Source organism: Mixophyes fleayi, chromosome 9, assembly GCF_038048845.1.
Source record: "Mixophyes fleayi isolate aMixFle1 chromosome 9, aMixFle1.hap1, whole genome shotgun sequence".
Taxonomy (NCBI): Eukaryota; Metazoa; Chordata; class Amphibia; order Anura; family Limnodynastidae; genus Mixophyes; species Mixophyes fleayi.
Window position 1 is genome coordinate 46607303 of NC_134410.1, and position 17475 is coordinate 46624777.

The 17475-nt window shown below is 40.0% G+C and overlaps 1 protein-coding gene across 1 annotated transcript in view; it reads right to left on the reverse strand.

Annotated features, from left to right (window-relative positions):
• IL1RAPL2 (interleukin 1 receptor accessory protein like 2) overlaps positions 1-17475 on the reverse strand; it is a 714191-nt gene that overhangs the window by 356963 nt on the left and 339753 nt on the right. The window contains exon 4 of the mRNA XM_075184271.1: positions 349-535. Within this exon, the coding sequence (XP_075040372.1) occupies positions 349-535 (187 nt within the window). The remainder of the gene's footprint in view (positions 1-348; positions 536-17475) is intronic.

Consider the following 17475-nt stretch of genomic DNA (forward strand, 5'->3'; position numbering starts at 1 on the left):
AAAAAGTGGCCTGAGGTGCAGAATCTTGGAGTGGTTCTAGTAATTGTACAGTGCTATGTACACTGCATTCCAATGGGCTGTATATTCAACCCTTAGTTAAGTGAAATATGTGCATTTGCACAGGGGTGCCATTCGTGCCTATGCAGGTACTTTTAAATTATAAACAGCAGCGATTGGTGCTGAGTGCACTGGTCTGAGTGCACCAGTCATTGATACTGGTAAAGCAAGTAACATGACAAAAATGAGGAAATTATTTCAAACTGTTAATAAATAATAATAATAATAATAATAATAATAATAATAATAATCTTATCAGCTTTGTACAGTCTCTATTCTGTCCATATTTACCTTATACCATACAACTTCTGTGCCTTCATTTGGTGTCTTGTAGTCATCAATATCAGGACAGGAGATTAATTTCGTTTTTGTGACTTCTGCTTTCTCCACGTATCGTATTCTGCTGTTATAACAAAGTCCAAATTCATGTTCTGCCACCGTCAAGGACATTGATACCTTCATGCAATATGTGGAGTTTCTGCAAAGAGTAAAAACACTTCTATAATGGAATATACATCTCTCACACTCTTCACTATTACAGGCCACAGCTATATTGCACATTCTGAGCCGTTCATGAAGTATTCCAAATTGTTTGACATAGGACTAAGGCTGGGTACACACTACAGGTTTTCCACCCGATCATGCCAATTACATGATAAACGTCTATTCGGCCCAATAACGCATTACTGTGTAAACTGCAAGTAATGTGGCCTATAATATTCACAGAGTGCCATACATGCCTGTTACTCTAACATGACAGCATTATCTCCAATCAGTCAGTGCTTGCTCAACCTGTACATATTCGGGCTGGGTGGGGGCACAGATGCCATGCATGCTATACTTTACCTACTCAATAAGTGTGTTGAAATGGATGAAATAATAGTGGCTTGGGCCCACACAGGTTATTTTGTTCTGGGGCTCTCAAAAATATTAATTAGCAACTGTGTATATGGCTTGTACAGCACTGTGCTGTACACTGTACACAATGGATTTTTTTTTGCAGATATAAAGCACTCTTGGGCTTATGGTACCCCTGAATCATGCAGAAAATAGATACATATAGTAAGATGCCCAAGAAATAAGTATTCTACATTCTCCAAACTGCATTTTCTGAGTCCTACCCCTGGAGCCCCCCCCCCCCCCCCCCCACCCAATCTCCGCTTTTTTTTCTTCCATCCGTCTACTTACTCTCCACCTTTGTGTTGCTCTCATTTATCACTTCCAGGTCCAGTTTCCCAATTCCTTGCAATCATTATGTCTTGCTCACTTATTTCCTATCCTTAGAACTGCCTACTCTCATGCCACACAATTTCAACATTCCTATTGACAACCACCCAGCCCTAGACAATGCAGCTCCAACCTCCACATATAGTATCCAATAATCCAAATCTCAACAATAGCCCACCAAACAAACTTGCTATCTGCAAAAGTGCTTCCACAGTGCTGAGTGCCATTAGAGGAAGTCTTGCTCCTATGTCAACTACCTCCACTATTAATTCACCCCTTCATCTTACAACATTACCCTTTCACTTGCCAAGCAAACACATATCACTTCTTTAAAGCCTTCTAAACCTCATTGTTTCTTTGCCACCTTTAACTTGCTTTTCTACCGACCTGTCTCTCCTGTCCGTTCCTCCCTCACAGCCCATGATTTTGCCACCTACAAAGACAAAATTGTCACCATCCGGTAAGATATTTCTTCATACCAAATCCTGCACACCCCTTCTACATTCCCAAATCGACCCTTTTCTCCAGTACCCAAAGTCTCTACACTCATCTCATCATCTCACCCTACAACCTGTCCCCTTAACCCTATTCACTCCCAACTTTTCAGCCATCTCTCCCTCCACTGAATGCCCACTTCTAACTCACATCTTCAACCTCTCTCTCCACTGGCACATTTCTATCCTCCATTAACCACTTCACTCTATTGGCTTTCGTGACACAGTTCTTTCCTGGTACACTTCCTACCGTTTGAACTGCTCCTTTAGTGTATTTACCTCTGAAACATCCTCCCCTCAACTCTCTCTATCGATTTAGGTTATATCAAAGGGGGGGCTAATCTTGACCCTCTGCTTTTTTTTTTACTGTACACCACTTCTCATGGGGAAGTGATTAATTCATTCATTCAGTCTCTAGTACCAACTCTATGCTGTTGACACTCAAATCTACATCTTCTCCCCTGACCTCTACCCTTCTGTACTATTTCATATAACAAACTATCTCCACATAGATATTCAAAATCTACTTAAAGCTAATCATGTTCAAAATAGAGCTTATGGTCTTCCTTACTCCAAGAGTCACAACCTCCCCTCTAATCTCTCTCACTGTAAATAACACCACAATTATTCCAGTCTCCCAAGCGTGTTACACTTGGCTCCACCAGTCCTATCACTTTCTCATTAGAAGTATTGCCAGAATATGTCCTTTTCTCATCAATTCTCTCCCACTTTGACTATTATAACATCCTTTTATTTGGCATTGTCCACACCCACCTATCCCCATTTCAATCCATTTTAAATGTTGCAGCATGACTGTTCTTCCTTTCGCACCGCTTCACATCTGCTGCACCACTCTGCAGAACCCTACCCCGGTTTCCCATATGCTCCAGAATCCAATTCAAATTACACACCCTTACCTACAAAGCCACAAAAACTCCATCCCTTCACACATCTCAATTCTCATCTGAAAATACTCTCCTCTCCACCTAGCTCTAGCTCTGATCTGCGCCTTATCTTTCCTATAGTAACCACCTTGCACTCCAGCCACAAAGACTTCTCACGTGGTTCTACCCACTTATGGAACTCTCTGCCATGCTCGATCAGACTCTCCCAAAGCTTCCAAATCTTTAGATGCTCTCTTTATTAGAGCTTGTACTGCTCCCACCTATACAGCTTATAATAATGCACCATCACAACTGTCCCTATCTACACTCTGACCCACACCCATTACTCTGTTTCAGCTGTGCCGTCTTCCTATTAGAATCTAAGCTCTCTCAAGAGCAGGGCCATCCCTACACTTTGTTTTCATATCTGCATTTATTTTGTTGACATTGTATGTCCGTGTTTTATGTATGAATTCTTTACCCCACTCTCCAGTGCTGTAGTGCACTGTGGTACCTTAGAAATCAAAGATATTAATAATAAAAATAATAATATTTCACTTTTAAACACATCACAGGGTGAATTCTTATATACAGGTCAGCTGTTTCCTATATAGTTGATTTAGCACAATTGTAAGTGCACTTATATAATGTATGATATTAGAGATCTAGAACCTCCTTGTATTTGATCTATTGTGGCTTTCTTTGATGTTTTCTCCTAGTTCCTATGCCTCCATTTATTACTGCACCAAAAACCCGGGTTTTTGCAGAGGCACGCTGGAAAAAAACCCGGGTCTTGGTGCAGTATGAATAGTCCAACCACATAATCCCGGGTCTAAAATCCCGGGACTTAGACCCGGGATTTTGCGAGGGGTAATTCCCGGGTTGGACCCCGCTCGCCTGCAGTATGAATGGTGCAACCCGTGTAATTCCCAGGTCTCACCATTCATACTGTAAAAAAAAAAAATGGCAAAGTAAAAAAAAATGATTTTAATTAATAAAAAATACATAACAAATGTTTACTTAACTTATTTTCAGCCAGCGGTGTCTCCGGTGCTTTGCCAGCTGTCAGGGGGACCTCTGGGTACTAAAATGACGTCATTTCTAATGGACTAGAAATGACGTCATTTTAGTACCCAGAGGTCCCCCTGACAACCGGCAACGCACCGGAGACACCGCTGGCTGAAAATAAGTTAAGTAAATATTTGTTATGTATTTTTTTTTAATTAAAACATTTTTTTACACTTTTTTTTTTTCTAAAACCCGGGTCGGGCAGGTGCAGTATGAACTCGCCCGACCCGGGAATCTTCTTATCTATACTGCCCTGTGCCCCGGCAATATCCCCGGGATATTGCCGGGGTGGCAGTATGAAAGTGGTATTAATAATGCACACTTAAAACCAATCTTGAACTTTTAAATATAACAGAAACAACTAGTACAATATGCAACTATAAATGTAAACATGTTACAACTGGTACATAAACTTTCCTTTGTATAAGCAAAATCAGTGCACATAGCTTATACTAAGCACAGGAGAATGATATATGGTTTAACAGCTAATAATTCCCCTTGTGGGTTAAGTGCCTTGCAAGTATGCCCAATTGCTTAAAATAGCAGGACCTTATTCTACACCCAATTTTTCACTAAAGCATTTGTCTTAGGTTGAATTGATTAATAGTGACTTCACTAAAAGAGAGACCACTTTTCAACCAATTAAAGGTTACACTCCACTTAACTGCTAAAAGTACTTGTGTAGCAAATTTCCCCTGTAACATGGTGTTAGAATCAGCAGCACAATTAGATTACAGCAGCATACCTAAAATTATTCTGAAAACAGACTGTAGCAAAATGTCTATTTCTATTACTGTAAAACTATGAGACAGCAGTACAAAACATGATAAAACATGTCACCCTGGGTCACGGGGTCTGAAGCACAAGGGAAAAGACTTGGACACAAAATTGTGCTTCTAGACTGCCAGGAGGTAACCACTAAACATTATTTAGTAAGAAATTTGTTTAAAAAACAAAATTGCAGATTGTCTGTATACTTGTTTTTGTTATCTCTGAAAAATTCAATAAAAACTCTTTGTTAAAAAAAAACAAAAAACAAATTGCACATATACACTTCATTCATAATGTCCCAAATGTCACATTTTAAATTCTTGGGAGGAAGATACATTAAGGGCTAGATTTACTAAGCTGCGGGTTTAAAAAAGTGGGGATGTTGCCTATAGCAACCAATCAGATTATAGCTTTCATTTATTTAGTACCTTCTACAAAATGATAGCTAGAATCTGATTGGTTGCTATAGGCAACATCCCCACTTTTTCAAACCCGCAGTTTAGTAAATCTAGCCCTAAGTCTGACTCTTTGGATCTCATCTACAAACACTCAAAGTGCGGTACAAAATGCCTTTTGTTTTGCACCACTGCGTCTAGTCAGTCTGCCACGTGAAAAATAAAGTGAAGATCTGTCTTCACTTTTAGGGAAATGTGCCTTGTTATGAAAATAGGCAGGAAAATAGGAAGAGGCGCACTGTGAACAAGTTTAAAACATAATATCAAAAGTCCAACCTTCTACCCAGGGCCAGACTGGGACTAAAACTCAGCCCAGGCCCACCTGCTGTGAGCTCCATGCACGATATTGTTGCACGCTGATGTGGCATTGAGACAGTTGCACATGCACATGTTTTTAAAGGACCTCTGTTTCCGGGTCCATCTTGGAATGTGATCCAGCGACAGGAGGGTTAATACCCCAGCGCTAGGAAATGCAGAAATGTATTAAAGGAATGTTTATTAATTTAAATGTATATATTTGATATATGGGTGCTGTGGCGCCGGTTAGCAACTGCCAACTGCGTCGACAAAGTTAAATCGCGGTGCTGGGCGGTTGGCAGGGGAGGGCTGACAAATTCAGCCCAGAGGGGCAAGACTCAGCAACCTATTTTAAAGGAAAAAATGCAGATGGCCCAGTGACCCAGCCCAAGTTAGCCCATTATGGGAACGGCCCTGGTGGTGGGAGTGTAAATGCATTTGGTATTGATTCATTATGAGATTTTGGAGGAAATTTGTTTCTGTCACTCTTCTGAAGAAAGGAAGACCCATGCTACTAAAGTCTTTTCATCAGAGTAAACCAACACATCTTTTTAGCCTGAATACACAGCAGGGGTCATTACCTTTTTTTCCTGTGCATCCGGTCCTATTAAAAAGACAGGGACTATTTGAATAAGCAAGTGATTTGGGAAATCACAGATTGATGTGAATTTTGTTAAGTTTAAATTCTGTTAAATCCAAGTTTAGAGAATATATTACATCCTGATGTTAAACATTGGACTTTGTGGTGCCAGCTATAATCAGGCGGCTGGGTTACCCTCCGCCAACATGTGTATCAGAAATAGTATATAAAGTACTGTATTTTGTATTTTAGCTCTGTTATACCATCTGAACTTATGGAGATCATTAATTAGTACCTCTGACTAGTATGTACCTTGCGCAATAAACATCACTTTTTGAAGATTCTGCTTGATGACTATTGCCTGCTGTATCCTGTGACCAACAGATAAGAGCTTACACTCGTACCCATTCCCCAGCTCTCCTGTGTTGAACCCAGCATTTCTTTGTCACAGCTCTGCCCACTACCCAGCAGTCCTGAGCAGTAAGCGTATCAGCCAGCCCACAGCAAAGAAGCGCTTCAGCAGCTATACCAGCTACCCAGAAGTAAGCAGTTCTAGGTACCGTTGAAGAAATCTAGTGGTGGCAGTCAAATTTTCCTACAACTATTGTGCAGTTGGCATTCGCAGTCGACGAGTGTATGGTGACAGGTGGCATCAGTAGGAGTGGTCAGTAACAATCGGTTACTGACGGTGAGAAAGCAACCCAAATAAACTGTGTAAGAAGATCCTTTTTCTCCCACAGACAGGGTGGTAAAGTAAGCCCATCCGTTCACAACCACTAAATCTAAAACACAGGTAAATGTATAGTTTTATTATCTGGACCACTTGGGTTGTCCACAGAAGGGTCTTTGGAGAACCTGTATGAGGATATACATAATGATGTCTGTGCTTATGCGGTTATCAATGGACAGCAGCATTTATTGACTTTATATTCTTTCTGGAGAATGGGTTTCTTAATAATAAATCCCCTACCTGTATTTCCAAATCTTAAAGGCTTTTTAAAGCAGATCCCAAATCACGACCCTTCCTCTCCCAGGATCCTACCAAAACTCTTATCCACTCACTGGTCATTTCTCGCCTCGACTACTGCAACATGTTCCTTACTGGCCTTTCCTTCTCCTATTCCGCTATTCGATCTATACTTAATGTTGCAGCTAGACTTGTCTTCTTCTCTCGCTGCTCCACATCTGCCTCCCCTCTCTGCCAAGCCTCTACAGAATTAACTTCAAACTCCTCACCCCCACGTACAAGGCCCTCTCCAACTCCACTGCTCCCTACATCTCCATACATACTCCCTCCTGCCCTCTCTGGTTGGCTAATGACCATCGCCTCTCCTCCCCTCTAGTAAGCACATCTCACTCCTGTATCCAAGATTTCTCCCGTGCTGCCCCCACCACTGAAACGATCTTCCTCGTTCTATCAGACTAAGCTGTCCCATATGTAGAGAAAATAAATACATATATCTTTATAGAGACATGAATGTGTGCATCTAACCATGTGACACATGATACTGTTATAGTGGCTCTTCAATCCTTGTCATGCCATATCAACTACATTTGCCAACAAACTTTTCTGTAGCGAATGTTTATACTTTCTACTCTTCCACATGGAGTTTTGCAGAACTGCCCTCTCAGCAACAGCTACCAAATGCTATATTTATAGATCCCCGCGTAGTAGGGCTCAATAATCACATTACCAGTAGGTAAATAGAGGGATGTCCTGACAGCTGTTTCCATTTCTGAACCGCTTTTGCAAAACCATTACCAGCTCAACCAGAAGCTGATGGAGTCCACTGTGACAGAACCAATGGTATAATGCTGAAACAGCACAGCATTACCACAACCAGAAAGAACAATGAAGTAGAGATACAAAACCCATACTTGGAGAGACATGGAAAGTTACTGTTGGCAGTAGGTCCAGTTACTACTCTTCCATTTCCAGATATGCATGTCCTTAATGCTGGCCTTGGGTGTTCATGGCTTTCACATACCAACTGATATTAGCCATTTTGGCAAGAGGGCCAGATAGGCTTCTACCTGTCTTGGGCATAAAGCATGCTTTGCACTCTTTGTCTGGGCAAAGTTAACTCTGCTTCTCAAAATTTAATTCACCTGTTCATGTCAGTATAGGGAATTTCAGAAAACTCCCAAAAAACACTTGAGATAAACCATTAGATAATCCCAAGGCGCAGTGTCAGTAAATGTAAATGTCAATAAACAATTTTACATAAATCAGAAATAAAATCTCAAAGAGCAATTTGGAAAATTAATCATAAACTTCAAATGTCATAATATCAATTATTAAATAAAATATCAACATAATACTCAAAATAGCAATTGCAATAATAGTAGTTCTGGTCAGAACACACAGTTTTGTTAGTACTGCTGAAACGTGCTGATTTCTCACAAAGTGATCATAAATCCAACACAGTCCGTATCCAAAAGAATGCGTAACCAGTTTGGGTCTAAAATTCGTTCAAGAATAATTCTAGTCCACTTTCATATATAGCAGGATCGAGCAAATCAAATAACTATGTATGATAACAATATATGTGGTAATTCAAATGAAAGTTCTCAATAGCCATAGTACTAAAATTTGGTTCAAATCTCTGAGTCAAGTGGTTAGACTCACGTTTCTGTAGACTCTGATGTTCTCCTTTGGTTGGTGTTATGTCCCCCCAAAGAGAGACTTCCTTAGCTCCCCTGACCGGGAGGCGGTTGGATCTGAAGATGCTACTGTGTACCATTCGTTCCAGACCTTGTTTAGGTTTGCGCTTGCGCAGTAAGAGTCCGAGTCTCCATCAGGTTGTAGCTGTCAGGCTCTCCTCTGCCCTAACAAGCGGATGCTTAGGAATAAATTACTGAAACTGACTGGCGAGCAGAGCACAGAGAGGTGGTGCTGCTCGTGCGGGCCTGCGGACTCTGGATCGACCCATCTTGCCATTGGCCCTTCTGGCATTTGCCAGAAATGCCAGATGGCCAGTCTGGCCCTGCTCCTATCACTTTAGAACCACGCTTTTCATTAAAACAAACCTTTCCATTTTTCTCTAAAAAAACAGTACTCGGTTTAGCCTCACATCTGTCTTAAATGAATCACGAAATTGAGGGTAATTTGGAAATGTAGTTTTTACATGTGATACTTTTGTGTGATTAAGCTTTGTATAATATTGGACAAAGTGATCCTTTCATATGGTGGAAATGGACGTGCAGCCTCACATCCCAAAAGTTGGTGCCCCTAAAAATGCACCATCTCCACATTAACACATTTCAATCATGTTGCTAAGCACATTGATATTCATTGTTATCTCATCCACTACAAGCCATTCCAATCTTGTTCCAATTTATTTTTTAACTGTATTTATTGTGAAAAATTCTAATATATCTCTGTTTGTCACAACTCCTGCACACCTCATATTCTGATATCCTATCTGCTTTACACACCTTTCATTATATATTTCCTTACTCTCTTACTCACTGCAAAGTGCTAGGTTACCCATTAGCTACCTTCCTTCCCCCCAACCTTCCCACACACAGGACAAACATGTGCACGGGTGGGAAAGCGAGACAGAGCCCTAAATTCGGGACTGTCCCGCTGAAATCGGGACAGTTGGGAAGTATGCTCACACCTCCTAGCTGTCCATACCAGGTTTTTTTTCACTCAGTCCACCGATCCACCTTCTATGTACCACAACTGCATCTCCATATCCACTATATATGGACCACAGTTCCTGTGCAACAACCCACAACAAGCAGCACTCAGCGGCAACAGATAGACACAATGGATGTTCCCACTGTGTTTAGTTGACAGGACCACTTAAATTACCACCTAGGAACAATATGCAAACAAGTCACTCTTACTCAAGATCACATTTGTAAGTGGCAATACTTAGTGCTCAGGAACAATTTCCACCCTGAGACTGAATAGCAGTGACTGTAAGTTTATGTATTTATTTTTGTGGAAAATGTAAGTACGATTAAAGAAGAGTTCCACCTGAAATGTTGGGTAGAATCCACTATGTTAAGATAGGATCCTGGGATTCACTTAAATGGGATGCGCTGTTCTCCCAATCCGCATAGTCCCGGATGTCTTCAATGTATACTTCCTACACTTCCCTCATTTAAACACACAGTGGTGCTTTTGATACCAGTGATCTTCTCAGTGAATCAGGTTACTGTAGGAAGTGCACAGCAGAATTGCTCTATACTGTGGAAGGCTCTGATTAGCCCCAGAAGACCGGATAAGTGAACGCCGGAGGTTATCTTGTCATATTTATGTTTTGAGAAGAGTACTTTAATGAATGGGTCTGTTCGTACCAGTAAGTGTCTAAATTATTGCTCCTTTTAGACACCATATGGGGAGTGAGGGAGCACATCAATGATACTACATTGAGACATAGACTAATATTATATTAATAATTGTTCTATTATATTTTTATATTTTTATTGCAAATACTTAATTGAAAAGTTTAATTAAAGCTTCCATTTTACAGTGCCTTTGAAATCATTTCAAAATGTACATGTTTAAGTACATACTTGTAAAATGTATGGTTAGATGCTGAAAATGTCTATAATTCTAAAAATTCTAATTTATTACCCTAATTTTCCAAGTCTGTACTTAACATAGTGCAATCACATTGATGGGAGGCTTTAAAATATATACATAATTCAGCAATGATGCCAACCTAACACATTTTAAAAATCTCATGTGCTCAATGGAAAGGCATCTATTTCCCTTGTTTAACATTCTCATTAAGCTAAAGATACACATTGAGGTTCCTTGGAGACACACTAACCTCAAGCTATCATCATTTAGACTCTACATAATTATTGCAAGAATTCCCAGCTGGCAAAGTGAATCAACCTATATTCATATTTGAAATCTCCAAATTAGAGTATTCTGTAACATACCGTAACAGAATGTATACTTAGCAAAACAAAAAGTCAGTTCTGTAGATGTTATTTTTGTGTAGTGTGAAACATATTGCTTGACATATAAGATTGTGTATCTGCAAAAACTTTCACGTCAAATTACAGCAAGTAGAATTTCTACTGATACTGCATATGTATAATTTCTGTCCAAATACAGACAGGCAAACAGTAACAGGTCTAGGCATTCAGAGCACAGGCCAGCGAAGTTGAAATTTCATTTACAGACAGTTTTACTCGTAGTGGGCATTGTCAGAGAGACATTGAATGTGACTCCGGAAAATGCCATTTGCATGTCAGTAGCCAATGGTTTTGACAATTAGATTTTTATTACTTCCAGAATAAAAGATCACCTGTTATTATACACAAATATGTCATGCATTATTATTGCACTTATAACAATCCAATTGTATTGGTCCAGAAGTAGTCAACAATGTAATAAAATCACTGATAGATCTATATATATATATATATATATATATATATATATATATATATATATATATATATATAAATATATATATATTGATGTGTGTGTGTATATATATATATATATTTATATATATATATATATATATACACACATATATACACACACACATATATATATATATATATATATATATATATATATATATATATATATATATATATATATATATATATATCCACATACATACATACACACACATATATATATATATATATATATCACACACACATATATATATATATATATATATATATATATATATATATATATATATATATATATATATATATATATATATATACACACACATATAAATATATAAATATATATATATATATGTATATATATATATATATATATATATATATATATATATATATATATATGTACTCATACATACATACATACACACACACATCAATGAGCCCTGGGGGCCCGTGACTTGTTGCCCCTCCTTGGACCATGTTTGGTAGTTGCTAACCACTGCATACTGGGAACACAGTCGTCTAGCCATCATAATTTGGCTCTTCCTAAAGCTGCTCAGATCCTTACTCATGCCCATTTTTCCTGCTTCCAACAAATCAACTTCAAGAACTGACAGTTCACTTGCTGCCTAATATATTCCACCCCTTTACAGGTGCCGCTGTAACGAGATAATCAATGTTACGCTGCACTTCACCTCTCAGTGAATTTCATGTTGTGGCTGGTGGGTGGGTGTGTGTGTGGGTATGTGGGTGTGTGTGTGTGTATGTGTATGTGTATAATCTGATAATTCACAACGAAAGTAGTAAGAGGTGGCGGCATGCCATACCATCGCAAACCAGCCGACTTCGACCATTGTGTATGTGTATATCTATCTATAGATAGATATAGATAGATATATTTATATATATATATGATTTAAGAACTGCTTAACCATCTCAATTTGAGGGCTCATTTGGTCATACATGCAGGAACATATTAAACTGGATCAGGTCATCGTGCAGTGGGGATATGGGGCGATGAAATCACAAACCGCATCACGGGGACCAACCCAGGTAGGCCTGATGCAACTTGCATTATCAATGCCTCGCTATTTTTACAACTAGGAGACGTGGGATCCAGAAGGATGACACTCTCCAGGATGTCAGGGAGAACTCATCGAAATTCGGGAGTCTCCCGGACATTCCAGGAGAATGGGCAAGTATGCACAACATCCCCTAAAAAAATCAGTAATCCCATAAATAATAACAATACAAAACCTTTTAGATTTTATTTAAAGTGCTGTATTGCTGAATCTGTAGGAATATATAGATACATATACAAGTAGATTTTATTACTAGAATGATTTATAACTTATATGATTCTTCTATTATTAAATCCGCCACACTACTAACAGTGGTAAGGACCACAGTTTTTCTGTTATAAATACTGGGCTACGGCATACCTCACAATTATCCCGATTTAGGCAGAACAGTCTTGATTTGAGGGCTCTGTCTTACCGTCCTAATTCGTGAGAAAGTTGGAAGGGTTCAATGCTGCCTACACAAGTGTTGGGAGGTATGATAGCATGCTATTCTATTTCAAACAGACCTTCCACATGGATTCACCATTACCCATGATAATCAAATCCAGATCGGGTGTGTCTAGTGTAAATTGAGGTTGTGGAAAAATATTTTGGTACTCTATACTAAAGACAAATTTAAAAATCACCAAAATGTGTATGGTCTTTACTACCTGTAGTTGTTTTGATGATTAATAAGGTCCCTATGCTATATTTGGCCACCCTAAATCATCAGATACAGGGCCAGTCTGTGTGGGGCAAAGTTAGAACCAAAAATGCATTAGCCTCACCAAGCACTTACATTTCTCATAATACAAGGGGGCAGCATATTTTGAAAGACTCAGTATTTTCATAGGAAAGGGTGCAGAGACCAGTGATAGAAAGTAAAACGAAGGAGGGTGTAATACTTATTGCTGACAGGTGCATGCTGACACCCATAAACTTCAGTGTTACATTTCTACACTTAAACATCTCAAGACTGGTAAAGGATAGACACATAAACCTTCTCATATACCAAGTTTCATGGAAAACTTTTCTGACAGTCTTCCAGTCGCAAAATGTTCCAAAAACAAATCCCCCTCTCCCTAAAAATTGCCAGACTGCTGTTGAAAATGTCCAAAAATTCACTTTACCAAGGTCTCTCTCCATTCCAATTGTCATACAGATTAGTTGCACTGATTAAAAGTTATTAGCAGATAAAAATAGGGGGTTATAATGCATGGCTCAGTTAAACCTACGGCTATCAGAATATTTGTTTTTATTCCAAAAGAAAAGAAAATATCGAAAATAAAAAACTAAACAAAAATATTGCCTGGTGACATATACTCAAGTATAAAAAAACATGCAATTACTAATTATTGACCTTCTGAAAAAAAACCATATGGGCTATTACAGGAAAACTATAAATAAGTCAAACACTTCCAATAATAAAATTATGTGGCAATAAAAGATCCAAAGGAACACTGGGAGATTGGCTCAAATATGGCTACTTTAATGTCAGAACTTTGACTTCAATCAGCAAGTCTTGGCATGATTTGATGAGGCAATAGATTGCTATAAGTGGCACTGAATTCCAATGAGCTTGTATCCATCCAAATGAGTTGGACATAACACAGCTCACACTGTTTACTTGAGAAATATGATAAGTGTTCAGTATTTCTAGGAGCTCTGTGATTTAATGACTGCCAACATGACTTGCAACATATTGCAGAGCAGGTGTTTCTTTTTTTAATAATTGTAAAAGACAGAAGAAACCAAAGAAGAAATGGTATTTTAATGTATCTGACAGTTTATGGTGATTGTGTGAATTTATACATTCTTCCCATTTTGTCTAAAACTAGAAAGATGGAAAAAAAAGTCTCATTATCTTTTTCTGTGCCGCAAAAGAAACTATGTAATTATCAGATTTGGTGGGGAAAAAAGGGAAGCAGATTCAACTGAGAAGGAGATATGTCCCGTTATATATAATTACATGAATGAACACAATCTGACGCCCACAGAAAAGTGAAACCATCAAATCTATAATGAGTGTGTGGTTTTGTTCCTGAGCGCAGTGTTGCTCTATGGAGTTGATGTACGCAGAGACAAAAGAAAATGACCCATTTCTAAAACTGTATATTACACTTACAGATGTATATTTGATGCAATAAAATATTGTTTTTAATACCTTATATATACCATACATTTGTATGGCTTCCCTTAAGAGTATGCGTTTTTACGGTGTATGCAGTGTGTGAATATAGGGCCTGATGCATGTTTGGACATACGTTCATTTGCGCAGCATATCTTGCGGGAAGTAGCTCCACTCATGCTCGGATTCAAGCCATTAAGCCAATGAATGCAATTGAATGCAATTTATGCGAATGACACTTACAACTGCCTACGACAGAGGTGGAACGGGGGAGGGAAGGGGTGGGTAACATAGGACATGTACAGTAAGGGCTGTCCGATACACATGCGGCTGATACAAGTCCTGTGTTACTTGTAAGTGCGCGACTGATACATACTCTTGTGAGTGTGCCTACTGATAGTGATGACTGGCATGGCACAGCCTTTCAATAAAAAAGTACATGAATGTCTGTCAGTACGTGTCGCAGAACAACTGTAGGCAACTAAAATAGACAATTAAAACACAATATGCACAGGATGCATTGTAATCATCCCAATTTATGTAAAAAAAATAAATAAATTACTGTGCTTAGCATTTCTAAAGACTCCCCCCCAACTCAACTGTCAAATACTCTCCTGTGGCAGGTCTGCGCCAACTGTTCACAGCTGCCTGCTGTGCAGGGTGGCAGTGAGCGAGATATAACACCCTGAATGGCTGGACGGTGGCACAGACCTTTAGGGTCAGGACTGTAACATCTAAATAGGAATAGGGACAGTTGGGAGTTATATAAATAGTTGACTTAACCCTAATCACATTTCTCACTATGCAGGGGCGGGCCATGAATTATAGGAGGGACAGATGGGGCTGCAAGCTCAGATCCTAGAAATGCTCCTTGTGCCCCTAGAGGTGCAAATATTTTCTTATTGCAGGAGACTTCATTAGTAGAGGAGATTGACACAGGGCTTCTACTTACAGGCAGTTTCATATCCACTGGCATTACATTGCCCAGGACTGCATTCAGGGGCGCACGCAGGATTGTCAGGGAAGGGGTTCCCCCCCTGAACCAAAAAAAAAAAAAGCGCAGCAGCTCCGTATCGGCAGCGCTGTCCTATACAGCAGCCGCGGCGCTGTCAAAGAAGCTCTTTGACAGCGCCGCGGCTGCTGTATAGGACAGTGTCGATATGGTGGCCACTTAGTTAGCGCAGGGGGCGTTCTGGAGACTCAGAAACTCCCCCGGCGTGCGCCACTGGCATTCTCTGGGCTGGTCATGCTTTATGAACATGCCGATACCCTAATATGAAATGTATTGGTACTGGTTCAGTACTGACTTCAAAGTTCAGCCATGACTGTGCTACCATATTGTGAAGAACCAAGGACCATAATATATCATGTTGTCAATAAGTGGGGAACAATTTTGGGTAGGGACAGAGAAATAGTCAGGGGAGGTTCCCTGTCTGTTCCAATTGTGTTTAATCATAAAGACAATCAGAATACCTAATGAGTAACCTCTGCTAGTTACTTGGTATGCTGTCATATCCAGTAGACAGCTTCTAGCAGCTGATTAGTGGACAGCGCTGGCCATTCATCAGAGTGTCAAGAGGCCTCCCACACAATGATTGGTGAATTGCGAGAACTGTCCACCTATCAGACTGCAGGACACTGTCTACTGGGTATGTCAACTTCTCAAAACAGTCAAACTTGTTAATCAGCATGCCAGGAGCCAATGTGGGACTGCAAGAGAGGTAAATAATTCATGTGGGTTGCCAACATAAATCAGGTGTCAGACGCCATCCCTGTGCTATGTCTGCCGCACAGAGACGGACGTCTGCTTCTGTTGCCGAGCGCCCGGTTGCCAGGCAACCGGGCGTACTTCCGGGTCGGCGGTCACGCAACGGAACGCTTCCCAGTAATTCCGGCAGTGGTGTTTAGCGTCACCACCGCCAATGATTGGACTACAGCTGTATAAAAGCCTCACTCTGGCACATGGTGAGTGCCAGAGTATTGGGTCTCATCCTAGCTCCAGCGTTCCTGTGTACCATTCCCTGCGCTTCCTGTGTATTACCCAGCTTGTTACTGACTACTCCTGTTCTGTGCTTCCTGTAAACTTGACCTCGGCTTGATTGAATACTTCCTCCTGTGCTTCTGACTCCGACCCGGCTACCCTGACTACGGCTTTGGACTTCCCCTCTGGCATCTCCTGAATTCTTGGTTTGGACCCGGCCTGTACGACACCGCTTTCATCTACTGCTTCACTGGTTACTCCCTCTGAGGACCGCGACCTGCGTGTTTCCCGCAGCTAAGACCACACTCCCTTGCGGGGGTCCCTGGTGAAAACCCGGAACACGTTAGACTCCGCGCCTCTTTGGTGAGTAGTACAAAAACCAGTAAGCAAATACCCTAATCTGTGACATCAGGGATCTGGTTTTGTGACCAACAGAGATTAGGGTATTAGTAGGAGGGGGGTCTGCATTATAAAGCCACCAGAGATCTGGGGTCTACATAGTAAAGCCACTCATTATAGATTTGGGGTCTGTGTAGTAAATTCACCAAAAATTAGGTTGTCTATTATTCATTAGCATGAATATTAGTCATTAGTATGCTCTGTATTGTGGTCCCTAGAATACTGCTTGTAATGTTTATCAGTCACTAGAATGCTGTCTGTTTTGTATGTACATCACTATAATCCTCTCCGTATTGTATAAAGGTCAATAGAATATTCTTTTTCACTGAATAGTAGTCAGAAGTGGCTGGTACAAGTAGGTGTTTGTACAGTAGTTCTTTCTATACCGTAGTTTTTGAGATAACAATTTTTCATATTTCATTGGCTACATAAAACAATGCCTGCAGTTTTCAACAAGCCCATTTTTACATTACACACACTGGTAAAAGAGCTTAGGCCAATTAATTGTATTGCCCCCAGGCCAAAGTTGCCAGCCTTCCCCAGGTGGGGCTCGATGCCTGCAGCAGTCCAACCATCTGCTCTCGATACAAGAAACAAAAGTGTCAGTACTAGTGTAACTCAACATTATCCTGGTAGTTGCAGCAGGTGGATGAACTCTTACACTGGTGCCCAA